At 43.2% G+C, this 26,982-nt stretch overlaps 3 protein-coding genes across 11 annotated transcripts in view; 1 reads left to right on the forward strand and 2 right to left on the reverse strand.

The window, feature by feature from the left end:
- Positions 1-18,785, forward strand: part of FRYL (FRY like transcription coactivator) — a 172,266-nt gene extending 153,481 nt beyond the window's left edge. For 7 of the 9 annotated variants that reach the window (XM_040556799.1, XM_040556800.1, XM_040556797.1 and 4 more), the window contains 6 exons: positions 1,800-1,949; positions 5,682-5,780; positions 10,213-10,281; positions 14,652-14,762; positions 16,133-16,329; positions 16,704-18,785. In XM_040556799.1, coding sequence (XP_040412733.1) covers positions 1,800-1,949; positions 5,682-5,780; positions 10,213-10,281; positions 14,652-14,762; positions 16,133-16,329; positions 16,704-16,962 — 885 coding nt within the window. In that variant the 3' untranslated portion in view covers positions 16,963-18,785. Of the gene's footprint in view, positions 1-1,799; positions 1,950-5,681; positions 5,781-10,212; positions 10,282-13,721; positions 13,740-14,651; positions 14,763-16,132; positions 16,330-16,703 lie in introns of all 9 variants that reach the window. The other 2 variants (XM_040556796.1, XM_040556805.1) reach the window with 1 other exon arrangement.
- Positions 18,786-22,635: 3,850 nt separating this feature from the next.
- ZAR1 (zygote arrest 1) lies at positions 22,636-24,163 on the reverse strand. Its single transcript, XM_040556806.1, is given in 5 exon segments — positions 22,636-22,922; positions 22,996-23,070; positions 23,141-23,233; positions 23,311-24,022; positions 24,024-24,163. Coding segments are annotated over 5 exon segments (1,149 nt in total). The 5' UTR covers positions 24,149-24,163; the 3' UTR covers positions 22,636-22,778.
- Positions 24,164-24,613: 450 nt separating this feature from the next.
- SLC10A4 (solute carrier family 10 member 4) lies at positions 24,614-26,614 on the reverse strand. Its single transcript, XM_040556807.1, has 3 exons — positions 26,110-26,614; positions 25,746-25,956; positions 24,614-25,239 (listed from the first exon to the last, which is right to left on the reverse strand). Exons 1-3 carry the CDS (start codon positions 26,460-26,462, stop codon positions 24,724-24,726), a joined length of 1,080 nt encoding a protein of 359 aa, XP_040412741.1. The 5' UTR covers positions 26,463-26,614; the 3' UTR covers positions 24,614-24,723.
- Between the last annotated feature and the right edge of the window lie 368 nt (positions 26,615-26,982).

The following is a 26,982-nucleotide window of genomic DNA, read 5'->3' on the forward strand; positions in this document are numbered from 1 at the left end:
GTTGTATGCTACTTTTCTGTGGGATATCTTCTGTATTCATTGTCTGAGAGAGGTAGATCCTACTCAGGAAAAAAAAAAAAAAGCTGTTCAGTATTTCTTGTAAGCTATTAGTTTGCATTGTGTTCTTTTTTTATTTTATGAACATCACCCAAGCTCTGTGCTGATTACAGGATTAATGATTTCCTCCTGTGTTTTCTATGGGACTCAGTATTGTGGAATCACAACATGACTAATGCTAATGAATTTATCTTTCATCTGTCTTGCGAGAAAAAGAGTTTTTCTTGAACTGAAACACCAGGAGATCCATTAAAGCTGGAAGTTTCAAAAGTTTCTGAAGTTACATTTACCTCACAGATTTAGCATCCAACATGAAATGTCTATGACCTAATTTTTCTGGCTCCCTCCTCCTTATGTTCAGGAGATGCGTTTTTTATGTTTTCAAAGTGGGACCACTTAGATGTATATTATCGTTGGCAACTTCTTATGAGGATGGGAGGAGTACAATTATGCCATTTTATTTACAGGCAAAACGCCAAGTGAGCTAATAGCAGATTCAGTATTACAAACCAAGACCTTCTGTCTCCAACCCTTTCTTATTTCTCCAGAGCTAATTTTGCCTGCTGTTTGGTATGCCATAATAAACTTCCCAGTGAAAGGCTTGCTTTATTTTACCATACTACCATTTTATCCCATGAGCAGGTTTAGGGTCAGTACCACGAAGTAATTTGTGTGTGAGGAGTTCATACTCTGCCTTATTCACAGAATAACCCATTTTCTTTTTTTTCTTTTTTTTTAGTAGAATTAAGTATTTTGCCACAGTGCTGTGAAATTTCTGTTACTAGCTTTAGACTTCTGACATCTTGCTTTACTTAGATATCAGGGTTTAGTTTATCTGTATAATAGCTAAGTTTAGCTGCTCTATACAACCATTCATTTTTTGAAAGTGGTGAAAACGGAGTGTTACACAGATAGCACTTCATATTCTCTTATGCTCGTTAAAGAGGGCACTAGAAGGAAAGGCAAAACCTTTTATGGCTTGACAGAGTAGCCATCAGTCAGCTGGAAGGGCACGTTCTCTGGGAGAATGGGAAACGGCAACACAAGGCTGAAGTCTGGGCAAAGATGCATTCCTGAGAAGTTGTTACAGAACACAAAGAAGGGTTAAAATAATAAAATGAGACCCTGGAGGCCTTGTTTGACTGGATCTTTCTATTCTATCCTACTAACTGTGTTTAACTTTGCAGCCATAAATATCATCTTCATATAACTTTATTCTACATGTAACTTTCTAAGTTTATGAAATAATGTATAGCAAAGTGTCAGATTAGGCCATGCCTACAGTCTGTGTAATTGAACATGGTATACATAGGACTGATTTTTGAAGAAGGTGAAAGACCTTGCAGGTGACAGTTTTGGACACACGTGATACTACACAGGTCTTACCCTGACTCTCAAAATCCTGTATATGACCTTCTGGAATACAAGCACTTGAAAATCAATGGAACTACTATTTGTACTGCACAAAGACAGATAGTCATTCAGACATCCTGATGTTAAAGGACTAGATATGAAAGGAATAATTATCTTTGTAGTTACATGCTGTTTTCTTTTACTTATTCATGTATTACTTTTTCAGAGCTAGTTTTACATAAATACACAAATTATATATTACTTTGTACTTTAATGTCTAAAACTATGCTGTCGTAACGGAAATTTGCCTTGAAATACTTAATCTAAAACACCATATGAGGAGAGTAGTGCTATAAAGTTAACGTTTTTTTTTCTGGTTTGCTTTCTAGAGCATTCAAAGGAAGTTTGTTGCTATAACAAATGATTCAGTCAGCTTTCTTGGTGAAAGTCTACAACGCATTGGAAAGAAATTTAAAAGTTCACTGGAAGTGATGATGTTATGTTCAGAATGCCCAACAGTCTTTGTGGATGCAGAAACGGTAAAAATCTCAAATTTAATACTTAAATACAAGTCTACTTACACATTTTTATGTAAAATATAAAATGATGATTTAACATTTGAAAAATAGCAATGCTTGGGAACATTGTCAAAGGTTTGAATAAAATGTTAATTATATTTTTGCCTTTTGAAAGGTTGTGCTTATGTCAGTAGTTGAAACATTATCTGAATAATTATGGGATGTAAAAAAAAAAGGATGCTTTTTAATAAATGAAATTAGAAAGGAATGAAAACGTTAGTAGCCACTATGAATCATAAACACTTGAAAACACAAGTATGAAATCCATTTTCTCAAAAAAAAAAAAAACACCACCCCCCAACCCATAAAAAACCTCCAGCTTTAACAGCGAGTAAACTGATTAGATATTGTTTAAATTCCCTTGCTGTTCTTCAACTTTCTTGCTTGTTCATATTTATTCTGTATCATTTTCATCTTGTTGTTCAAAGACCACTTACCCCGTAACATCTTTGCCTTTTTTAATTGTGTTGTCTGTGCTTATATTCTATGATGCCTGAAAAAGACTTTCCAACTAAAAGTAATGAAGCCTTTGAATGGTTTGTTGTTATGCAAGTTGAAATCTTGTGTTATAATAAATACTGATGTGAGAAATCAGCTCAAAGTTTTGGGGCAGTCAAAACAAAACTGCTAGTGTAATTAAGAAAAGAGACAGCAAAACAAAATGCATCATTAAGCTAATGTACATATGCCTGATAGCCCTACATCCTGAATGTTTTCGGTAGTTCTTGTCCACTGCTCTCAAATAATACACTGTTGAACTGGAAATGGTTTCAAGAAAAATCAGGATTATGAGATCTGTGGAATGGCTTCCATATAAGGAAGACATGAGTATGCAGGCTAAGATTTTTCAGCCATTTAGGAGATAATGTTAGCTGTACATAAATGTTTATATAGCTTTCTTATTTGATGTTGAAGGGGATCACATTAAGCTAGCAGTGGCTTAGAAAACACACAAAACCAAAGAGAGGTGATTCTTCATAACCAGCATCTAAAACCCCATGCTTCTTTATAGCATAGTGTTCATGTTTTCAAAAAGCAACTAAACAAAATCATGTAAGAAATAGCCCTGAGTAGGTTTTTGAATACATAGAGCAAAGTGGTGTTAGAGGCTAAGAAAGCATTCTGGAACATGAGCAAATTGTTCACCACGTATTTGCCCTGTTTTGCCCTTCTTTAAGCAGCTGCTATTAAATGTTGTCAGATAGTAGGCTGAGGTAGATTGATCTTTGGCCTGACTCAGTGTGAGGCTCTTCTCTTGACCTGCTTTTTTCCTTGTTGCTAAGGGGCATCTCTGCTCTTTTGCTCTTGCTTTGGAATACGGGGACTAAAAGAGCATGATAAGGACAGTGCATTTCAAGGGAACCACGCATAATGTGTTTTAACTTATGCCACTTTAAAAGCAGTATAAATGAACCAAAAGAGAAGTTTTATTTTGGATAAGAAGACGTAAGAAGAGCTATACCAGTGCATATTTAGAACAGCATGGGTGTGTACATGTACATATATTTATATATGTATGTATATATAATGCTACACATAAAAGAATATATACATATATAGAAGTATACACAAGTGTGTGATGGTTTTACTCTGCTGGGCAGCTGAACTCCACCACAAATGCTCTCTCACTCCCCCTCCCCAAAGGAAAAAGGGGGAGAAAATAGGATGGTAAGGGCTAAAGCATTGAGGTAAGGACAGGGAGACCACTCACCAATTATCATTATGGGCGAAACAGACTCAGCATAGGGAGGTTAATATAATTTTTAACCTATCACTAGTGGGCTAGAACAGTAAGAAACTAAAAGCAAACTAAAAACACCTTACCACCAACCACCCTCTTCTACCTCCTTCCCCCCCGAGAGGCGGAGGGGAATGGGGAATGGGGGCTGTGGTCAGTCAGTGATGCTTCCTCTCCTCCCCTCCTTCAGGGTCACTCCCTCCCCCTGCTCCACGTGGGGTCCCTCCCACGGGATGCCGTCCTTCCCGAACTGAGCCTGCGGGGGCTGCCCACAGGCAGCAGCTCTTCAAGAACTGCTCCCACATGGCTCTGTACCACAGGGTCCATCCCCCAGGAGCAAACTGCTCCAGCACGGGTCCCCCACGGGCGGCAGCTCCCCCCAGACCCCCTGCTCCTGCGTGGGCTCCTCTCCACGGGCTGCAGCTCCGGCCCGGGGCCTGCTCCTGTGGGGGCTCTCCATGGGCCGCAGCCTCCTCCAGGCCCCATCCACCTGCTCCACCGAGGGCTCCTTTCTTAATGTGCTCCCCAAGAGGCCCACCCAGCGTCGCTCGCTGGCTCGTCTCTGGCCAGCAATGGGATCCCTTTTGGAGCTGGCTGGAGCTGGCTTTGATCTGACGTGGGGCAGCTGCAGCTCCCCTGCTGCCCCCCTGCTCCCAACTCTTTGCCACATAAACCCAATACAAAGTGGGTTTACTTTTAAAGTAAAAATGTGTTTATTTTAGAGTACACGTGTATTTACACACACATTCACTCACAACATTCACAGTGTTGTTACACTGGCAAATATTACCGTATAGATAAATCTTCCCTTTCCAAATAATGTAATCAACTTGTTTATCAGAATAATTCTCACTAAGAAAGAATGGCTAATCTGAAATAACGTTGATGCACAAATCTTTGGTTTTGTGATGTCCACTCATGCATGCAACCTCAAAGCACTGGTTCAGGAGTGATTTTGTCCTCTTGCTGATACCGGCTGCCCAGTGTTTTCCTTGCATTTCCATGTTATTGTACATGTTGAGTACAGACTGGAATTGTGCCACAGAGACATAATTTGCCTTTCAGTTGATGTGGACATTGAGGCTGGGAGTGTCTTAGTGTGGTAGCAGAATAATAGTCTTGAAGCACTTGGAAATACATGTTAGCATCATTTCCAACCCTACTGAGTAACTGGGGATACTGTCACTCCCCATGCTCCAATTTTGTAATCACAGCCTTGCACGTGTACTGCAAGCTGACCAAGAGGTACCAGGCACCAGGGATTAGAGATAAGAACAGGACTCTTAATGTGCGCAAGGGGTGACTGGTGTGAGCAAGAAAGCATCATATTAATGGCATGATTATTACAGGAAGCAATAGGTGAAGGATTAATAAGAAAACCTAAACTAAGTGGAAATACAGCTCCAGGGAGAAATGGTGTACAGCAAAGCTGAGATAGCAGCTCCTGAGGGGAAAAAGAGATTTTGAAACTGTATTGAAAATGGGAAAATTCATCAGTGGTAGAAAGTTCCTCAAATATCCAACAGTTTTTGCTTTGACAGTTCCTGGCTTGTAGAGACCAAAGGCTGTGCTGGTGGTATAGTTGGCATGTTGAGAAGGGGAAGTAAATCTCACTGGATGCTCCTTAGGTTGCTACAGGAGAAATCCAGCAATGTATTTTTCTTGTGGCAGACTATCTTATTTGTACTATCTGTGTGTCTGAAAGATATTATTATTTCTGAAAAAGCTAGAAACCCCTTTGAAATCTCTCATTCAGTTTTTGACTAGGTAATGTCCTTATTTTGGGGTCAAAACAGTTCATTGCGTGAGCTGATCCAGCACTAAATCAGTGTGTACCTAACTGATTTTGATTGCTTTTTCCAAGTGTGGCCTTGAAATTTCGTATTATACAATTATTTAAATATCGGACTATATAGATTATAATCAGATGCTATCTGACTGGTTTTATTTTTCAGCTAATGTCTTGTGGCCTGCTAGAAACATTGAAGTTCAGCGTTCTAGAGCTCCAAGAACACTTAGATACCTATAATGTCAAAAGAGAGGCTGCAGAACAGGTGGGTCTGTTTTGTATTTCAAACCAAAAAACATTAGAATATATTCATCAAGAAATTGTTCCAGGTCTTTCTCCCTCAACACAGATACCTCAAGTAAACTGTATAAAATCTGAATTAAAATCCTGTTTCCTTTTCTCACTACTGTTCTGTGTATAACCTGAACCTGTTTTTTTTTTTTTTTCTTGTTACGTGTGACTTGGTTTTGTTGCATGTGATTCTGGAATTGACTTTGAATATATAACATTGCATAAACATGTTAGAATTGGGAAAAAGGATTAATGTTTAACATGAATGTATATTTTTTTTCTTATGAAAGTACCAGCTTTCTTGATTAGGCTGGCAGAGTGGTATTCACCTCCAGGTTAAGACATGTATAGATAGTTATCTTTATGCGAATTAAGTGGCTTAACACCCATGGTATTCAAGGATCAAGTCAATACAGTAAAAGAAACCAAGAGAACAATGTATTTTATCCTAATGTAGATGTCAACTTGCTGCTCAGCTGAGGTCTTTAGATGACTTTTTCTTGACTGCATCTCCACTGACTGTAATGGGGGCTTAACAAGCAACATTAGGTCTCTCATCCTGGAACTGGATGCCATTTAGACTGGCACTTTATATAATTAATTAGAAAAACACGTTTAGTTTTCAAGGTATATGTTAGTGGTAGTATTTTTTGTGCAAAGAAACAAAAATTTTAAAAGTTTAAAATTTCTGTAGCAACAGTATATGTATTTCTTTTTCTGAACCTTTGTGTAAAGTTTAGGAAGGAAAATAATAACTTCAGAACTTCAGAAAACTGAAACAGATAAGATTTATATTTCAAGAAACAACAGAAAACATGGATCTACAATCTGTTTTGCAGGTTACAGAGAGAGAATATATGAGGCTTTTGCTGTAGAGAGAAAATGATCCTTAGGAAAGTTAAACATGCATTTGAAGGAATTTAGTACTGATGCCAGCAGCCTATCAGGCAGTGACAGTGGCCACACAAGCAAGTCTGAGTGATGCAGAACAGAACCAGAATTCAAGCCATGGCATCTTGGCTGAGCTGTGTTTTGCAGGTGGTTCCCTGTTTCTTGATTGCACTGAGTTTATTAAGAAGCTACAGCCTGTGCCTTGTAAAGTTTGCTGACAGCTGATCTGTTGACTAGAAAAGCCATCTACTTTTTTTGTGGAAATGTAGTTTCCTCAAAACCAAGGCTAAAGCATGCCACACAGTATTGTGTTAATGGAGATGAACTGCTTTTAGGACCCAAGCCAGTATTTCTGCAAAAGAGGTGCTGCATTTTTTGCCCTGCTATGTAGCAATAACAATTTGTTTGGAGACTTAATTCATGAGGTCTAATATAATGAGCTATGTTTTGCCATTTAGGCTTGATCAGAAACAAAGCTCTCATCTAATGACCAAGATTACCTTATTCCATATAATATTTAATGTTTGACAACCTCCAGTGCATAAGTCCTGGGAGAAAGCCATCTATTTCTTTGTCCATTTTAGAGAGCCCAACCGAGGCTAACTGATTTGCCCCATAGTCAGACAGGAAAGTTGAGGCAGAGTAAATAGAGAGGAAGTCAGGTGCCAACAGTGGCTTTCCAGACATTGAGGAGTTCAGCTTGTGCATACTCCTCATTTAGCCTACGGTTTGTCTTAGCAATAAGAAATATTCTTGTTTTGTTCATTTGTCTCAAAGGGTGATGAGTTAAAATTGTTTCTCTTTTAGATGGCTATGAATTCACTTAACTTATTTTTAACTAGTTTTGCTCTGCAATGTGTCATACAAATATAAATCCATGCTGGATATTATGAGCTTGTTTACATTTTATTTTACTTTGGATATCAGTTTGGTGGCCTCTGTCATTATGTCATAGTGAAAGAATGTTTTTTTTTCTGTAGTGAAACTGTCAGAAGGGTGTCTCGTAATGTTTCTGTAGTCAGCTTGTCTTCTGCCACAGTATTTGTGAATGACTGGAGCAGGAAAAAGGTTTCTCTGGATCAAAGGAGTTGTGAAATAGCTGAGAGCATTTTGCCAGTTTTTATTTTTCTTTAATCATTCACAAATAGAAAGAAGAAGTACCATGGAGGAGGATTTATTTCTTTAGTGCTTAATCCTCAATTTTTGTGTGTAATATATAATATATACAGACTGAGTGTCCTCCAGAGCTAATTCTCAGATGTTTCACTTGTTTTCTTACTCTATCCTATTGAACAGAATATAGGGAATGATTGAAAGAGACATTCTCAAGTCGTATTTTTTTCTTGTAATTTCACCCAATTGTGACACACATCCTGTTCAATCTGAAAGTATTAAGGCAAAATACATAATGAGCTTGTTGCAGATCCTCATTTTTTTCTTAGAAACATGCAGAAAATGATCATACTAAGTTGGTTGGGACATTGACTAATCAGGTAAATACAAATTAACAAACATTTAAATAAATAAAATTCACATCTAGTATCCTCTAGAATTGACCACTGGAAAAATCTTTACATTAACCTTAATGAAAAATTGTTACTTAAAAATTGCCATAATAGACACTGTCACTATCAGTGCTGTGTACAGTATTGGCATTCCCATTCACGTGAATCAAAGTCAAAACAGTAAGAGGCTTGGGCTGCAGTCGCTTGAAACTCTTATCTCTGCACTGAGATAAGAAACATATATGTAATGTAGGATTTGGGGGGATGTCTGCCTTAAGGGGTAATCTGGCAGACCAACCTATGCTATGACCAAGAGGAATCACAAACTTCGCTATCTTATATTTTTCACCCTACACCTTTGTAGGAGATACCTGAGGAAAAACAGATTGGTGTAAAGCAAGCATATAAAGAAGATTATTTTGTCACACAATCTATTTTTGCTCCTAAACAGAAAGTGTAGGTCTTTCTGCAGTGCTGAACATACGTTCTTTGCAAAAATAATAACAAATGAATTTTGTCACCTTTCTGGTGGCTATTCTATTCCCTGGCAGGGAAGCTGCTTTTGACTTGTATATTAGGGACCAAGATACTGAATCAGATAAGTAGAAAATACAAGGTTATGTATCATAAAATTCTAGGCATAGCCTTTACTGAGTCTGGTATTAAGGTTTTAAAAAATCTTAAAAGGGCAGGGTGTGAAAGCAACTACTAGCTTCCCTGTTTTTGTTGCAGTTGTTCCAGTGCAAACCTATTCCATTATTACCGATGAATGCTGTCAGATAAAAAGAAAAATGAGGTCTGCTGTGTACGTCGGTATCCATGTCACTAATTGAAGCTGACACCACAGTGTTTAGAGAATTCCATTTCTCGTCTTGATAAGCACACAGGCCTGGTTAATTCACTAAGTAACCGTTATTAAATTGAGCAGATGGGAAATCACATTTTTCTTTTTCTTGCATCAGACAGAGGTTAGAAAAAGGTCACTAAGATTTCCTGTGAGACTTATGATATAAAGCACATGGTATGCTGAATTATTCTTTCTTGGATGTATAGAGCCCGTTCTTCATTTCAGAAGATAATCTGCACTTTATCTCGACATGACGTGTTACTATTTCAGTAATGCCCAAATTACCTCATGCTTGCTGCTGTTTTCACTGTACAGAAGAATATGCTGAGCACTCTGTAGATGAGATGACAATGTCACATTGTCCAAGAAGAACATATCTGATCCTGCAGATGCTTTATATTAACACTTTTAAATTTCCGTGGTTGTTCAAAGCTAGAAGAAGAGATTATCCACTGAAATTAATAATACTTGTTGTGCACTATAGGAATTGGAGTTAAATACAGCCCTGTACTTATGGAAGAGGGTGAAATCTATGTGTTCGCATTGTGTAATGTGAGAATGCTTCATCTCCCTGGCTTGTGTAAACGAGAGGCAATGCTAAACTCCCACTGAAGAATTTGCTTTTTTCATTCCATCTAGTAAACCTGCACTTGCATCTAGTTACACAACAGAACTGTATTTCCTGCTGTTGCTAAAATAGTCCAAAGAAATACAACAGGCTTACTCTTACTCTGTAATTTGAATCAGTGGTATATTTTAAACACTGGGAAGTCATGTTGGTGCAAACCTTGTGCAGCAAGTAAAGAGAAAATAGGAACTCACTTAATGAATGCCATTTTTCTGCCCCCCTTCTCCATGTTTCCGTATAACAATACTCAAATTTAATCACAAATTATATTGAAGTGTGCTATCCCCATCTGGGATAATGAAGGTGCGTGAAATTTGCAACAGAAAGGATGCAACAAAAACTGCAACGTGATACATCAGGGTGGAAATCAATAGTGGAAACAACATTGGTGAACAGTTGTTTTCATATCACAATTTCTTACATAGTCTGAGAATATTCAAGACTTATTGAAGTGTCTTAAGCAGTTTTACCACAGTCTTCTGTTTGCTTTATTTCAGAAGACGTTTAATCTTTTTGTTTGGTTGGTTTTTTGCAGTGGCTAGATGACTGCAAAAGAACATTTGGTACTGATGATGGTATTCATGGCACTAACACGGATGCCCAGGTAGGTGCATCTCATTTATCTCATTTGTGAGTCTGTGGATATGAGATTTAAAAACATACTTATATCTGTTGCACAAAAACTCCAACATTTTCAGAGAGATTAAAATTGTATGAAAAGCTTTTCATTTCAGTTATCATACTATCTTTTGGAAACTCAGGTTCTTACGAAGTAGTGGTCTAATAAAATGGGCTCTTTTTAATAAAAGCTGGCGACCAGTCTTCAGTTCTAGGCTTAATAACACTGAGTAGATAAGCAGACGAGATACCATCTGTGTACCAGCAAGTCCACTTTTATGCAGCTGTTTCTAGAAGAAAAAAGATTAGCTTACTGCTTACAAGCTCAGATAAATTGTCTAGCCAAAAACCTCTACTGAATTTAATGTAATTAGTACTATATAAATATGTATGACCTTTCTGGAGTTGTTGTTTGGGTGGAAAGGAACAAGGAATAAAGTAGCAGGATCGCAAAAATTTCATGAAACATTTTTGTCAACACAACATTTTGTTGTCTAGCAGGTGAAGTGACCTGTTACTATTAGCTTGATATTTTGTATGTATTTGCATGACATCATCTGTGTTTAACATTACTAATTGCTATAGTAAGTGACAGCTTTTCCCCAAATGGACCAGGACTTTTTTGTTTGAACAATAGCTGCATAATGTTGACAATGTAGATTAAAAATAAAAGCAGATCCAAAACCTGCCATTAGTATGTACAAGGAATCTGCCATTTAGAGTCCTGTAATAAGAACAGTGAAACATGTAAGAACGTAGAATTGCAGATAGCAGACTAGCTCACGTTTTCACAATGACACCTTGACAAAAATCCCAAATTCAGGCTAAGGAAGGAAAAATTTTACTCCTTCTGCTCAGTCAAGCTTGCTCATTGATACAGTCAGTTACATTTCTGCTGCTGAAAATGTGGTGTTCAGCAACAGAAATTTCCACTGTATGCGTGAACTGCTTCTTTCATATAGTTTTCATTTAGTCTCATATATATTATATTTATATAAACAAAATGCATTTGCATTTTTAGGATAATAAAATGTGTGATAATGTAGTGATGATTGTTATATCACATCAAAATTACATGTTTTTAAAATGTTTTATGTGGCTAAGCATGAGTAATAAAGCAAAATAATTATTCACAAGCTAGCTACCACTTGCAAGGGTTTTTGCTTTGCAAAAGTCATATTTGGTATATTTTACGCTTGTTTTACGTCTTCATATACTGGCTGGCACATGTTTAGAAATATGTAACAACACTCAGTATTACAAAACAGTACGTTCTATATTTTGATTTAAAAAGCAGCATTTATGCGTTTCAGTCTGTGTATTCAGTTATATGTATTTCAGTTCAGAATTGCTTATATTGGCTCTGTTATAAACTGTTATAACATTGCCATGAAGTTAAATATTACTATTCCCACTATATAGTGAGAGAAAACAAGAAAGGGAGGCAAAGCCACATGCAGGCTGTCATTTAGCTGGTAGAGAAAGAATGCAGCAGTCAGTGAGGAAGTTTTGTTTGTTCCTCCCCAATTCAGCAGTGTTTAAAGACAGCCTCAGAAAAGATGCTGCGTGACCAGTTCTTACTGATTATTTGTGGGTACCTGCTTTGTTGTTTTTTTGGTTTTATTTTGTTCTGTTTTGGATTTGTTTTTTGGTTGTTCTGTTTTGTTTTGTTTCAGTCCTAGCCTACAAGGCACGCTGGCAATTTTTTATTTATGTGCTCCTTGCACTGCAGGTTCATTTAAAACCATTTTAACTTATAGTATCCATTGAGGAAGCTGAGTCCTGTTATTCTGCTTCATAAACATCTACTCCTTTAGTTATAAATTTATTCACAACAATTTTACAGTGCCTTCGTGAAGATTGAGAAGTTACCAAGTGTAAGAGCATTGTTTCAAAAGTGTTTGTAAATGGAGCGTGGGGCTGCTAAGTCTATCCAGTCAACCAATTAATGCTAAAAATATTTAAGTGTTGTCTGGCTCAGAAAAACAGGGCTGCAGGGCTGCTTCATTCAACACATATTTTTCATTCACTAACAACATAAGGTTTTATTACTAATTTTTACCACTGTGGTAAATACAGCTAAGAATAGTGAGGTGAACTCTGTTCTGGCTCATGTATTACCCGCAGTCTTGCAAGTAAACCTAATTATAGAATTTTTGCTATTAGTACGTACATGCAAGCCTGAAAGAATGCATCTGGACTCAGGCTACACTCTTCTTACAGGACTGGCAGGTAGAAAAATCAGATTATTTGACAACTGGTCAAGTATTATGTGAAAGTCACTGAAGCAGCATAATGCTATTCTTAAGGAAAAATATCTCTTGAATTTTTAGAATAACTGTCAGTGTGATTGGGGGAGGCTTATTTATGGCCAGCAGTACTGAGACTTGGCTTGAAGAACACTGGGACTTAATGACTAATTATTAAACAAATGGACCCTGTCATTCCTCAAAGTCTGACTCTCTGTGCTCCACTGGAATAAGTAATAAAATTCTTGTCGACTTCGGCAGTTCAAGATCGTATCTCTTTGCAGTGTTCAGTGTCTCAGAAGTTTTTGCTTATATAATTGCACTATGTGTATGATAGCACAGAATACAGAACAAAACACGTTTATAGTTTATTAAGCACACTATAAATTATTATACATGTAGTGTATAGTTTTGTGCTTAATAAAGCTTAACTGCTTCTGCCTGTTGGAATCAGATATTAGTTGCATCTTCATACACGTGTGACCATTGTTCATGGCATAAATGCCATCAATATGCTTAGTGCTGTACAAAGCAAAAAAGTTAATTTCCTGTCCCTAGCCTGAGGAATATGTTTTCTGATGTTTTCTCTCCCTGTCTCTCTTTCCCAAACGTTTGTCTGAAATTGCTTGTAAAACCAAGTGCAATTAAGCCACAAAACTGTCACAATGAGGTGTTGAGAATAAAGTTTAGCAAAATGAAGAATTTTCTTATCTAAAATCTTAAAAACAAGAAAAAAAAGTTCAGAATTCAAATTAACATAGCATCTCAAATTTTAAAAAGCGTTATCTAAGCTTAAACTATAGTGCTATAGAACAAGTAAGAAGACAGATATCCAGACCTAAATGTCCTTGCTTTTGATTTCTTAATTTTGCATACATTTAAGATTATACACTATGTAAAGACTCAGGAAGGGTTGTAAGGTGAAGTATGTTACTCCTGTTGTGGGACAACAAAGCCAGTGTTAATCTATTGTTAGTTACAGGAGCAAGTGCTTAGTAATTTCACTTCAGTCTGTTATTTTTTTTTTTGTTAAGGGTATATTTGGAGCGTGTTACTTGTATTTCATCCTCCATTTTGCCTGGGACGTCTTTTACCCTAATTAAAATGATTTCCTACACTAATTCTTGATCTTTTTTCTTCCTTTGTATTTTTGTGACCTGCTCATCTTCTTGCTTAGCAAATGGAAATTCTAGCAGTAAGTGATGGTTCTTGATTTATCAAATACTTAACCATGCCAGTCAACCAACTGGTCTCCGTCTGTCTCGTCCATTTGTGACATAGTGATGTCTTGTCATAGACTATTACAAAAATGCTGTGTGCTTCAGTTTTGCATAACCTAACGCATTGAACTGTTGGTTCTTTGTAGATAATAGGATCCTGTAGTTAGTAGAACCTTAGAGATGATTATTCCATTAGAATTAGCTTTTATGTCTGTATGTAAAGCAGTATTAACAGTCTGCACCTCCACTAGTTTTAGATGCGTAAAAATGGAAGCACGACTGTGCTGTTTTGTTTCCTTAAAATATATCATTGTATTTTCTAAAATAGAAACAGAGCTATGTTTCACAAAGGAAACATTATTCTTACATCCAAGAATGGAAATATTTCCCTCTTATTCCATCAGGCAGGTGTAAGCTAAAGACCAGGTTATAGACTATGCTTACATATCTTAGTAGTGGTTATGAAAGATTGCATACTTAGAGATGACAACTACTTCTTTTGGATATTCTTGAATTTAGAGCAGTAAAAATTCAACAATAGAAGTAAGGGATGTATGATATTCTGTCTTGGAACATGACATTTTAAAGTGCCTTTTGAATCACTTTTTTTTGTTCCTTTTTGGAAATGTGACTACTTATTAAAAAGTAAACTTTTAACCTGTGTGAGAGAGGCTACCTGTAAATCTAGAACTGGATGAAGCTTTCATCTGCTTTTCATTAGCTTCTTGCTACATTAGCTTGCAAATCTTCTTGGCATTTTCTTCAGTAACCAAATAACTACTTTTAATTTTGCACATTCTATACTGAAGTTGTCATTTATTGCTTCTTGTATTGGATTGCAGGTGTTTTGCACTTCCTGAATATAATAACGTTGTTTACATTTGTAGGAGCTGGAGTTGTGTCGGAGGCTATATAAATTGCATTTCCAGTTGCTGCTTCTGTTCCAAGCCTACTGCAAACTTATCAGCCAAGTAAACACAATCAAAAAAGAAGCAGAGGTAAGGCAAATCACGCCATTTAGCTACTTATTGTTGACATTTCAAAGCCAAACCATTTAAAATACTTTGGTAATGTGTTCGTCAGCAGGACATCTTTTTAGGGTGAACTGAAGGAGGGTACCAGCTGTTTTATAAGCCATTAACAGAAGATTTAAGTAGAACCTGCAAGAATTTTCTGAGACGTTCAATTATCTGTGTTGATTTTTGTACAACCTGAAAGCTCTTAAATAGACAGGAATGCAGGGAGTCCAGGACTTTAAATATTTTGCTAGCACTCCTGGTGTATTCTAATCAAGCTGCAATCAAGGTACATCAAATTCAATCAACAGATTGAATCTGTGATGAAGCCCCTTTCCGTCACCCCAGTGGTTCCTGTTACAAACACAGTAACTTACTACCAACTGATTGCATAAGTGCATCACATCAGCCACCATTCAGTTTCACTGCAACCTTAGTCCCCCAACCTAGATGTACTTAGTAATGCATCCTGGACGTCTTGGGCTTGATTTTTAGGTGTACTAACTTTAGAAGTGAAATGCGTCATTCAGCTGTGCACACGTGGTACATATGTGACAATAATCAGGTTAATCTGACTGAGTTATGCTGCAGTTAATGTCTTTTCACGTTCTCCCCTGGAACTGTAATGCAATAAAGAGGTAGCATTTTAAAAAAATGTCTTGCTTGATGTAGTAGGGAGGAAAACAAAAAATAGGGCTGGAAGTCTTTGGTTTAGGAGTACGTTAGGGAAAAAAACATGCATGTTCTTCACTTAGATCTCCAGATTCTTGTAGAGGCTGCAAATAAGTGAGTTCATTTTGTGTGGAGAATGTTACGGAAGGTCAGCATCACCTCACTTCCATTTCTTGCCTGAGTTTCCAAGTCAGCTGTAAATCATATTCTGAGTATGCCCTTGTCTTTTACTCATACGTTGGAACTAAAGCCAAAGATACTATTATATACATTGGCTGCATTACAGTTACTCTGTTGGGCTACTAGTCTTCCAGATTTTTCCTCCATGTTTAGGTCGTCCTTGTAATAACACAATTTCTGTTGTACTTTCCAAAGTGTTTAACTCTTCATGTCAATTTAATTGTCATTAAGTGATGTGAGGAGAAAAATGTATATTTTTAAACAAATTTTAAAAGGACAAAGATGGAAACTTCATCAAGGAAAGCCCCAATACCTGGCATAAATACGTGGGCCATTAAACTAGCTGTATTCTTAAACAACTGAAGCAAATATTTGGATTTACTTCTGTATCTCATTTAGGATTGCAACACAGAGGAAAAACATACGTTTCTGATCTGCTGAAAGTTAATTTGGCTAAAATGTAATTGAACTAGAAAAGCTCACTCTTGCATTTGTTTTAGGTCATAAACATGTCTGAAGAACTTGCTGTCCTGGAGACCTGTCTGAAAGAGGCTGAGTCTGCATCTGACAGTGGCATCGAAGAAATTGAAATTGCAGAGGCTTCCCAAGCTAGCACAGAAACAGCAATTCACTCTCTCATTGAAACCCTGAGAAGCAAGGAGTTTGTGTCAGCTGTAGCACAGGTCAAGGCTTTCAGGTAAATGCATAAGGATTTTGCTTTCTGGCCTGAGTTTGCTAATGGACCTTTTTAATTTAAAGATAGGGATGGGCACTATTCCAGTTTTTTTCAGCTCTTGCTAGATGTTCTTACTGAAAGGACAAGAACAGTTGATTCATTACTGTTCATTACTTCTTCATATACATTTTGTGATTTTAAAAAGGCAATTCTAGTAATACTCGTTCTTCAGAATTTGTCTTTGGGAAAAATGATACTGTTAACTACTAGGACTCTACAGAAGAAATGGTCCTCTTGTGTTTTAATGTCTTCTGTTCAGGTGTCTGTTTTAAGAACTCTTAAATATTTAAATACTTCATTTTTTTAATGTTTAAATACAAATTGTGTGTTCACAGATCCATTTGGCCCCATGACATCTTTGGCAGTTCTGAAGATGACCCAATCCAAACACTGTTGCACATATATTTCCGTCATCAGACACTTGGTCAAACTGGTAGCTTTGCAGTAGTAGGCTCCAACCAAGATATGTCAGAGGCCAGCTCAAAGCTGATGGAACTTAATCTAGAAATTCGAGAGTCTCTACGCATGGTGCAATCCTATCGGCTTCTAGGGAAAATCAAACCAGGAGTAAACCCTGTGAGCACTGGATTCTGAACAGCTGTCATTTAGAAAAGAACTGATATTGAGGACACTTCGAACTATTATCGAGCACCTTTCATTTAAAGAAAAAGAAGAAAGTGAAAAAAACAAAAAAGATACCTTCCAGCAATCCTGAAAAATGACAGTTTCATCACAGGAAGAAATTGTTTCATCAGAAGTAAAAATCTAAAAACTGAAGTTAACATCTTACTTGACTGCTCTTTCTACGCAGTAGCTGTGTGGCAGTAGCATTTTTTTTTATTAAATATATGTATAAAAACTACATGAAAGGAAAAGGGCTTAAATGCATACATATGCATTATTTTCTGTTGTAACAGAACTATAAATGGTGTTTGCAGTAACAGCCTCTAAAGGTTGAACCAATGCCGCAGGTGGGATGAGGCTAAAATCAAGGTTGGTTTATTTTGGCTGAAGACCTGCAATGCTTCCTGGCTTTCCAGCAGCAGTCGATATAATCATCAACTAATACCTATTGAGACACTTTGCAATGTCATGAAGAATGTGCGGTCGAACACGAGTAGGATGACTTCTGACTGCAAAAACCATTGACTTCTCAATGTTTTATTTGCCTTTGTTGTCTGTAACAAGGAAATGATGTGTGAGAGTTGGAATGTATGGCTACGTGACAGTTGTTTTTTGAAGGTATGGATGATTGTTAAATAAGGTCTCAGAGCATGCTTAAAAGAGCTGCAAGATTATTTTTGAAGAAATTTTATTTTATTAGATCTAATCCTCATAGTGTGTAAATGTTAGGACATTTAATAATATTTTAAACTGGGATTTCCCAGTGTTTCTAAAAGAAATAATATATCTGTTAACTTTATTGGAATGCTGCTCAGTTCTCTGATCAGTGCTTATGTTACAAATATTGATAACAACTAACCAAAAAGTAGCTGCCTGCAGAGACTTTAAAATGTATATTAAAGATATATGCTGCCCATCAGCAATTCTCATTAGAAGTTAACTTATTTTATTCTGTACATATTCTAGAAACTGTATAGTGCAAAAACAGTATTTTTCTTGTAAATTTGTGCGATGCACTGTTAAGACAGTAGGTGTATAAAGCTATGAGGGGAAGGGGAAGAAATTCTCCCTGTTGGTAGTCACATACATGACTTGCAGTCTGAGCAGTCTGCAGGGTTCAAAGAGTTTGAATGCACATACATGCATCTTCATGACTCAACTTAAGCCTAAGGAATTGGGACTATATAGAAAAAAAGACTGACTACCAAACCATGCAAACAGGCAATATACTCATAGTTCAGTGTCAAAGTCTGTAGCATAAAACAAACTGGATTCTGTTGAAACCAATAGCATTTTGTAAAAAAAATAAAAATAAAACAAAAAAATTAAAAAAGAATGTAGTCCCACAATTCCTGTGATTTGAAAGGAACACCCAGTATTTTTATATACATCTCTTACCCACTGTGATTTTTTTAATGGGCTCTAATTCCAGGGTTTAGAATGTAGAATTGAAATTCTTAGCTCTGCCTTTTTGGGGGAATTGGACCCCACTAGAAATGTAATTATGCTGAAACGCATTAATTGAAGGCACTGTGCACACTGTTGGACTGCTGACAGTAGTTGTTATCCTAACAAGCTCTGTAACTGGTCAAGGCACATCCATAATCACTGTATTTTTTTCCTGACCCTGATAAAATTGAATTATTTTGATGGCTTTGTGGTACTGTAGATGGTGTTCTTAATTATTAAATAAGTATTTACAGGGGGATAAGTAGTTTTATTTAGTGGTGCATTACACTTTTATTTACATCATCTTTTACCAGCTTTTTTTGTAAAAATAAAAGACATTGTATCTATCATCTTGTGTATTTTTACAAGCTAGAAGTACATACCATACTTTTAGGAGTGCTTAAGTACTTACCTAAACACTGACTACAGAGGACCAGGAACCCCAAACTCATTTTTCCTCGTGTCCTGTCAATGCAATAGCAATTTCCTAGGCATCTTCTGAGGACATTAGGTTTTGTAAGGCAACTTAAACCTGAATTTCCATATGTAATTCGTTATACATCTTCCTTGGTTTATAATGGCTAGTAGAAATGGGACCTGCCCTGTGGAATAGAAATCATGGTACCTTATCATCTGGATATTCCTTCTTTCACAGAAGTTTAAGAACTATTTCCAAACTTCCACTGCACAGCTTGTTCTGTACAGAGTCCTGTCCTTCGCTATTAGCTGCTCACAAGCCTCTCCATCAGGAAAGCATTAAGCCAGGTTGAACACTGTTCTTGCTGGTTGCCACTTCTCCAAAATTACTCACTCTTGACTAGGGCATAAGCTGTCACCCTGCATTGCCTGGTGCCAGGTATCACAGAATCACTAAGGGTGGAGAAGACCTCCAAGATCACCTGGTCCAACCACCCCCCTACCACCAGTATCACCCACCAAACCACATCCCTAAGTACCACGCCCAACCTTTCCTTGAACACCCCCAGGGACGGTGACTCCACCACCTCCCTGGGCAACCCATCCCAATGCCTGACTGCTCTTTCTGAGAAGAAATGTCTCCTCGTTTCTAACCTAAACCTCCCCTGGCGCAACTGGAGGCCATTCCCTCTGGTCCTATCACTAGTTATCTGTGAGAAGAGACCGACCCCCAGCTCCCCATGCCTTCCTTGCAATAAGGTCTCCCCTGAGGCTCCTCTTCTCCAGACTAAACAACCCCAGTTCCCTCAGCTGCTCCTCACAGGACTTGTGTTCCAGGCCCTTCACCAGCTTCATAGCCCTTCTCTGGGCACACTCCAGGGCCTCGATGTCCTTCTTGTAGTGAGGGGCCCAGAACTGAACACAGTTCTCAAGGTGCAGCCTCACCAGAGCAGAGTACAGGGGGATGATCACCTCCCTGGTCCTGCTGGCTACACTATTCCTGATATGAGCCAGGATGCTGTTGGTCTTCTTGGCCACCTGGGCACACTGCCGGCTCATGTTCAGCCAAGCATCAACCAACACCCCCAGCCACACAGCTTCCCAGCCACTCCACCCCAAGCAAGGTATGTACTAAGCCTCTCAATAGTAAAGGCTGTCTAAAACCAAGCAAAATGTCAGACATCTGTAATATGTGCTGAATACAGCACTGATAGAGCTAATGTCTGCAAAGACTCTTCATGAAGAAACCATACAGGGCAAGTTCAAGATATCTTTGAAGAACTGACAACTCCGTTCCTTCCTGCTTTGCATAATCACAAAGGTCACAATCAGCTTTCCTTCCTTCTGCTGAATCTAGGAACCAGTGCCCATAACACAGCATCTGCTGTCAAGGACATGATAGAGCAGTAAAGCAGAATAGGGTACGGAATTGTTACTGTGGCATCAAGTAAAAGCACTGAATATATTTATGTAAGAGGAATGGCAGTCAGAGCTACTGCTGCATTAAGGAATGCCACAGCATGAAGGAAAGCTTGTTTAATAACCCTGCCCACTGCACTCCCACTCCTCCAAGGCCCAAGACCTCACAACAGGTGAGGGCCAGGCCAGCCCTCAGCCAGCTGCTTGAACACTGCTAAGCTCACCTGCAGCTCTGACCAGCTGCACCTGCTCCTCCTCCAGCTATACACCTTCAAACAGCAGCAACTGCTGCTAGAGACTGCCATTCTACAGTGTGCTCCGCTCCACTCCGGGCTGTTACTGATAATCAGAGAAGTCGGCCTGTTCACAGCAAGTAATCCTCAAAGCAACACTTGTGAGGATATCTGTACGAGTAGGAACTGCTCAACTGCTCCTATTTCTGTTAGCTGCCATAACATTTCATACTGACACGGCACAAAACGATTTCTCAGAGTCATTACCAGAGTGAACACTCATAAGTCAGTCTCACACACTTCATCAGGAAAAACCGCAGCTCTTAGAGTGGAGGCAAACAGGAAAATGAATACATGAACATCCCTTGAGGGAAATATACTCAGGAAAGACTTAAAAAAAAAAAAAAGCAGCACAGATCACCATTGCTACTGGGAGCTGAGGTAGCCTGCAGAGAGCAGACCTGCCTCTGCCTCCAGTACTGGAGCTGTAGACAGGATTAAGGCACCCATCTACTTTCCAAGCTGAACACAGCAAGGATGGAACCAGAAGTCTCCTAGTGAGCGGGTGAAGTAAGGGTATTTCCTTTGTGATACTGGGGAAAGTGTTTCTGTTTCAAGGGGAAGCATGAGGTGAAACAGCTCCTGCTCTGGGGTTGGTGGGTCTGTTACTTGTTCCCAGAATGCATTAGGCTGCTACAGCAAGTAGTGAAGCAAGAATAAAGTTACTATGCAATAAATTAGCAGTGATTCATTATACCTTACTGCAAAAGATTTGAATGCCAGAACTATGAGAAACTACTGCAGTAAGTTCAAGGGACACGTTAAAATAAAGCAGGAATTGACAGCAAGAGGAGTTCTGTTCCAGATGAGCTACAGAATTAACCCTGCCCCTCTAAATGGACACTCCTGGGTGCAAAGGACAACATGTGCCTACCCTGCCATACAAGTTTCCTTAAGAGAAGCAGCTACTGCAGCTGGTAACAGGCTGCTTCCCCATTTTTCTCTTTAGGAAGGGTGTGGGGGGGGAAATCACACAAGCCAGGTGCAGACACAGTTCAGTTTGTTGGAGAATTTAGTCTTTCCCAAGAGAAGTTACCTTAACGAGTTCTCCAAGAGGCTTAGGCCAGCATAATGCTTAATTTCAAAGTTAACAGCTTTATTAGCATTCTCAGGAAATGACATGTTCCATCAGTTTACCCAGCTCCTTAGCTATGAGGCAGAGGGTGTAGGTTTTTAACCAATTCATGAGTCTGTTCAGGTGGCAGTTCTGTGGTGCCAGAGTCAGCTTGTAACACTGCTGCCTCCCTGCTGAGGCCACTGCCCTTGACAGCAAAAACAGACTTTGGACACTGCTGGTTCTGCCTTCACTATACCAAGAGCTCCCAGCTCCAAACCCAGTCCCAGCAGGGTGCAGGGGTTTGGTCCTTTCCTGATGGAAGGCAGCAGAAACACCTCTAGGTCTAAGTGTAAGCCACCAAGTGCACAGCTCTTTCTTTGTGTGTCATCTGCAGGTACAAAAGGAAGCCAGGCAGATGCAGTGCCAAACTTTTGAGCCTGTGAAGGGTCACTTCTCCTGATAACCCAATGGAAGTAAAGATGTGTAACCTATTTACCAGAAGTCTGTAACACCAGTGACTCCCTTCCCCAGGGCTTTCTGAGAGCTGTCCCTGAAGATGCATCAGGACCACCACAAGCATTTTTGGCCCTAGTCTACAACACAAGACCACCAGCTGAACCAGGCACAGACTAGCTGTGCCGGCAGAAGCAGCCTAGCTCTCACAGAGCACTTCTCTCAATCATTATCTGGAGATGAACAGCAAGTACAGGAGACTTGCTACATGGAGTACCAGTGTAGCCAGTAAGTGAATACAACTGGGCATTTTGTTCACGAGTGATGCTCTACTGCCTACTGTAAGTGTTGTTTTGATGTTCAAATGGTTGAACTTCAAGTGCAGGAGGAGTAACATCCTTTCCCATCTGACATTCTACAAGGTGCTACCATCAAGACGGTGATGCCAAAACCATCACTAGTTTGCAAAACATTAGTTGTAGGCTCTTTCCTTATGCAAGTTATGGAAGTTGCAACCCTCTGAGCTGGGCACAAACCCACCCGATCACCTGAGAGTGCTTTGCAATACTTTTAATCACATGCTTTCCCAGCTACACCTTGCTAAGTACCTTCAAACAGTAACAGCAACAACAAAAAAACCTCTGCTCTACTTGCAGTCTTGTAGAAGAGCCCCGAAACCAACGCAAACCCCCATCCCCTCAGATAATGTACTTGAAGCTGAAGGTGCTGTCGCAGGAGAGGCGTTTCCCCTTGCACCTCCCGCAGAGGTCCTGGCGGTGGGGCCTCTTGGGGTCCACGTGGCGCAGCTTCACGGGGCAGGTGCACCTCGTCTGCTTGCAGCTCTGCGGGGCGAGGCAGCGGTCGGTGGCTGTGACCCCGAACGCCTCGGGGCAAGGCAGGGGGGACGCCCCTTACCTGGCAGGTGATGTCCTCCACGCGGTACGGGTTGTAGGACTTCTGGCAGGTCCGGCAGAACTGACGGAAATAGACCTGCGGGGCAGGCATGGGGTCAGTGTGGGGGGCGGCTGTGGGGCGATGGGGGGCCCCGGGCTGAACTTACCTTGTTGGTGCCCTGCACGCACCAGACGTAGGCGCTCTCCCAGCGGATGTTGCAGTCCTTGCAGTGGTAGTAGCCGTACTTCTGCTCCAGGAACTGCCGGGGACAGCAGTTATCGAGGGGGGGCCGTCCCGGACCCGCTCCGCTCCGCTCCCCGCCCCGCCGCCCCTCACCTGGAAGCGCAGCCGGGTCTTGCCCGGGCCCGCCTCCCGCTTCTGGGGGGCTGCCGGCGGCTCCGCCCGCGCCTCCTGCTCCTTTTGCTCCTTCTCCTTCTCCTCCTCCCGGCTCCCCTCCGGCCCCGGGGCGGCGGCCGGGCGCTGCCCCAGCGGCTCGGCCTCGGCCTTGGCCTCGCCCTCGGCCTTGGCCTCGCCCTCGGGGGGCTTCTCCCAGCTGGCCCGCACGGCGGCCGCCTCCGCCTCCCGCTGCTGCTGCTGCTGCTGCTTCTCGGCCGCCTCCTCCCCGACGGCCGAGGGCTCCTGCTCGGGCTCCTCGAGGAAGGCGGTGAGCCTGCGGGACGCCATGGGCGAGTACACGGCGATGGTGCGGGGGAAGCGCACGGCGCGGGTGCTGGTGGTGGCGGGGCTGCCCTGCTCCTGCTCCGCGTACCGCTCCGGATCCTGCTCCAGGTCCTGCTCCGGATCCGCTTCGCGGAGCCTGGCGGCGGGGCCGGCCCGGCGGCGGAGCAGCGTGCGGGGCCCCAGGGAGCACTGCACCGAGGCGTCCTGCCGCGGGTTCACCTGGACGCCCACCTCCTTGGTGTTGGCCTTGCGGAGCCGCGGCGTCAGGTTGGGGTTCACCTGCGACAGGATGGCCTTCAGCTGCGCCCGCTGGTAGTTGTCGAAGTACTCGGCTGCCGCCGCCGCCGCCGCCTCCCCGTAGGCCGAGAAGTAGCCGCCCCCCCCTGGGCCGCCAGCCGCCCGCAGCCCCCGCCTTGCCCTTGGGCTGCGGGTAGCGGTACGAGTACGGCGGGTAGGCGGCGTACAGGTAGCTCTCCATCGCCTCCTCCGACATCGCGCCGGGCACACCGCTGCCCTGGGGGGCCTTAAATACCCCCGGGGCGGGGCACGGCCTCCCCCCCCCGCCCCCGACGGCGCCTGCCCCGCCGCCTCCTCCCGGCCCCGGCCCTCCCGGAGGGGTCCCGGGGCCGTGCAGCCCTCCCTGCCCGAGCCCCCCGCGGGATGAAGCAGCGGGGACCACGTTTGGCTCAGCTCGGCCGTGTATTTGCGGGGAGGACAAGGAGCGCGGCGGTGTTACAGCGGGGGGAGGCACGGGGGTACACGCGTGCAAGGTGCTTCGCCCACCCGCCCGCCCTGCTGCTGCGTCGCGTCGACTCCTCCGAAACGCCGGGCTCCTTCCTCGCACCGCTCCTGCTGCGCTCGGTTGGACGGGGGCCTCCTTGCACGAAGACATATGGTCATTGGGATGCGTCGCAATGGTACTTTTTCCTTTTTTTTCTTCACTTTTTTGTAATTTTTATACACATGTTTGAGGAAACACAATGGCAACACACACACACATCACCTCATACGATGGGAGCAGCTGGAACAGCGGTGGGCCCGGGCCCGGGCGTCACCGCGGTGTCGTACCTAAAGTGCGGTCTGCGTCGGCTCCATCGGAACCGAGCCGTGCTCCTCCGCGGTCACCGTGCCGTACGAGGTGTCGGCCACCTCCTCTTCTTTCAGCTTCTTGTAGGAAATATCCGTGTCTTCCTCTTCACCGAGCGCCTCTTGTTTGTAGCTGTCTCTCCCGTACATCTTGTACGCCAGCACAAAGAGTCCTGCTTCTGCTGACTGAAACAGCGCGTACAGCAAGGGAAACATGTACATGCTCCCTATGAGCTGCGGGGGGAAGGTGAGTTTTAGGATGGCGGTGCAGAGCTGGACGTTTTGGCACCCTGTTTCCAACGAGACCGTTCTCCTGCAGTGTGGTGGCATTTTAAAGACGGTGGCTAAGCCGTATCCCAAGGCGTACCCTGCCAGAGGCATCAGCACTGCGATGGCGTAGACGGATGCAGGAATGTGTGCCATCAGGTCTGGTCCCAGCATGGTCCCCGTCAGGATGAACAGGATCACCAGAGTCACCAAGAGGGACCACAGGGAGATCTGGCACAGACACAGACATTGACAAATGACACAGGGGTTATTAGTTTAAAAGCAACTAGAGGCTTGACAGAGAGTGAATTGCAGAGGGTGGCTGTGCTGCTGTTTCTGTTTGCTCCTTGCCCAGGAGTTTGGAGGTCTTTGCTCTTATCCCAAGAAGGGAAGGGGCTGAAATTGCCCCTGACCATTTTCCTTCAGGGTGATTTGATGCGAAATCAGAGCAGTGGGCTCATGCTGCTCGTTCTTTTCACCACGAGGCCATTTTGCCCGCATGGTCTGAGGAAGCGTGGCTGTGCCTGCGGTGGGGTTCCCCAGCCCCGGGTGCAGCGGGGCCGGGGGACAGCCTCCTCTCGGGGGCTGAGCCTGCACCCCCTGCCCTTCCCCTGGCTTTCCCTCTCACTTGCACCACTACCTTCCACCACAGCCCCCCCCCCGGGGTGCCTCCCCGTCCCCGGGGTGCCCCCCCCGGCAGCCTCCCTCCCGGGCCACCCCGTCGGAGCCGTCCCTACCTTAACCAGCAGGTCGGCGGCGCGGGGGTGCCGGTAGCGGACGAGCACCCCCAGGCCGATGGGCAGCAGGGTGCTGCCCAGCGTCAGGCTCACCGCCCCCAGGGGCAGCAGCTGCACCAGCGCCGTGTTGATCCAGTGGCGGCTGTACACCCAGAGGCACAGGGGCATCAGGAACAGGGCCAGCAGCGTGGACGAGGCGGTCATGATAATACTGTGAGCGAAAGAGACGCCGGATCACCGCCGGATCACCGCAGATCACCACCAGATCACCTTCTCCCCCCCCCCCCCGGGGGTATTTCAAGACAGGGGCAGGGGGGGTTCGGCAGACCAGCCGAGCCGTGCTGTACCGTGCCCCGACGCCTACCTGAGGTTCATGTCCCCGTCGACGAGCACCGACATGAGGTTGGAGAGGTTTCCCCCGGGGCAGCAGCCGCACAGCAGCACGGCCACTGCCGCCACCTCGTCCAGGGCGAAGAGGAGGGCGAGGAGGAAGGCCAGCAGCGGCATGGCCACGAACTGCCCCAGCAGCGCCAGCAGCACCCCCACGGGCCGCCGCAGCTGCTGGCCCAGCTGCCCCAGCTCCACGGCGCAGCCCAGCCCCAGCATGGTCACGCACAGCGCCAGCCCCACCAGCACGCTCAAGCCCTGGCTCAGGGAGCGGTCCCCGAGCGCCCCGTCGGCCCCGGCCGCCGCCGGGGGCTGCTCCGAGCCGGCCATGGGCGCCCCGACGAGCCCCGGGGGGGGAGCAGAGGGGGCGCTCAGAGCGGGGCGGCGGCCGGAGCCCGCATCCCGGCTCGGCTCGGCTCGGCTCGGCTCTGCTGCCAGCCGCCTGCCGCCGGTGTCGCCGTGCCCACGGGGGGCCGGGCCGGGCCCCCCCCGGCGGGGGCGGCGTCTCTCGACGCGGCCCCGACGGCAGCGCCCCGCGGCCAGCACCGCCCCCCGGCCCCGCAGCGCGGAGGGGCCGCGACTGGGGGGGCTCCGCAGCACCCCCCTGACCCCCCCAGAAGAGGCTGCTGTACGCAGGTGGGATCCCAGGGGCGTTGTGGAGGGGCGAGTGGTCGGACCCTGGCACCCCAAAGCGATCTGAGAGGGGGTAGAGTGCAGGCGGGTATAAAATCGTGCCTAAAGTGGACGTATTTCTACAGCCTCATACTCTAATTTAATAATTGTGCCTTCCTCAGTCCTTCAAAAGCAAAAACATTGCAGCACCAGCGTGGGAAGCGAGGCTGGAGGCCGG

The sequence above is a fragment of the Cygnus olor genome, chromosome 4, assembly GCF_009769625.2.
Source record: "Cygnus olor isolate bCygOlo1 chromosome 4, bCygOlo1.pri.v2, whole genome shotgun sequence".
In the NCBI taxonomy this organism is placed as follows: Eukaryota; Metazoa; Chordata; class Aves; order Anseriformes; family Anatidae; genus Cygnus; species Cygnus olor.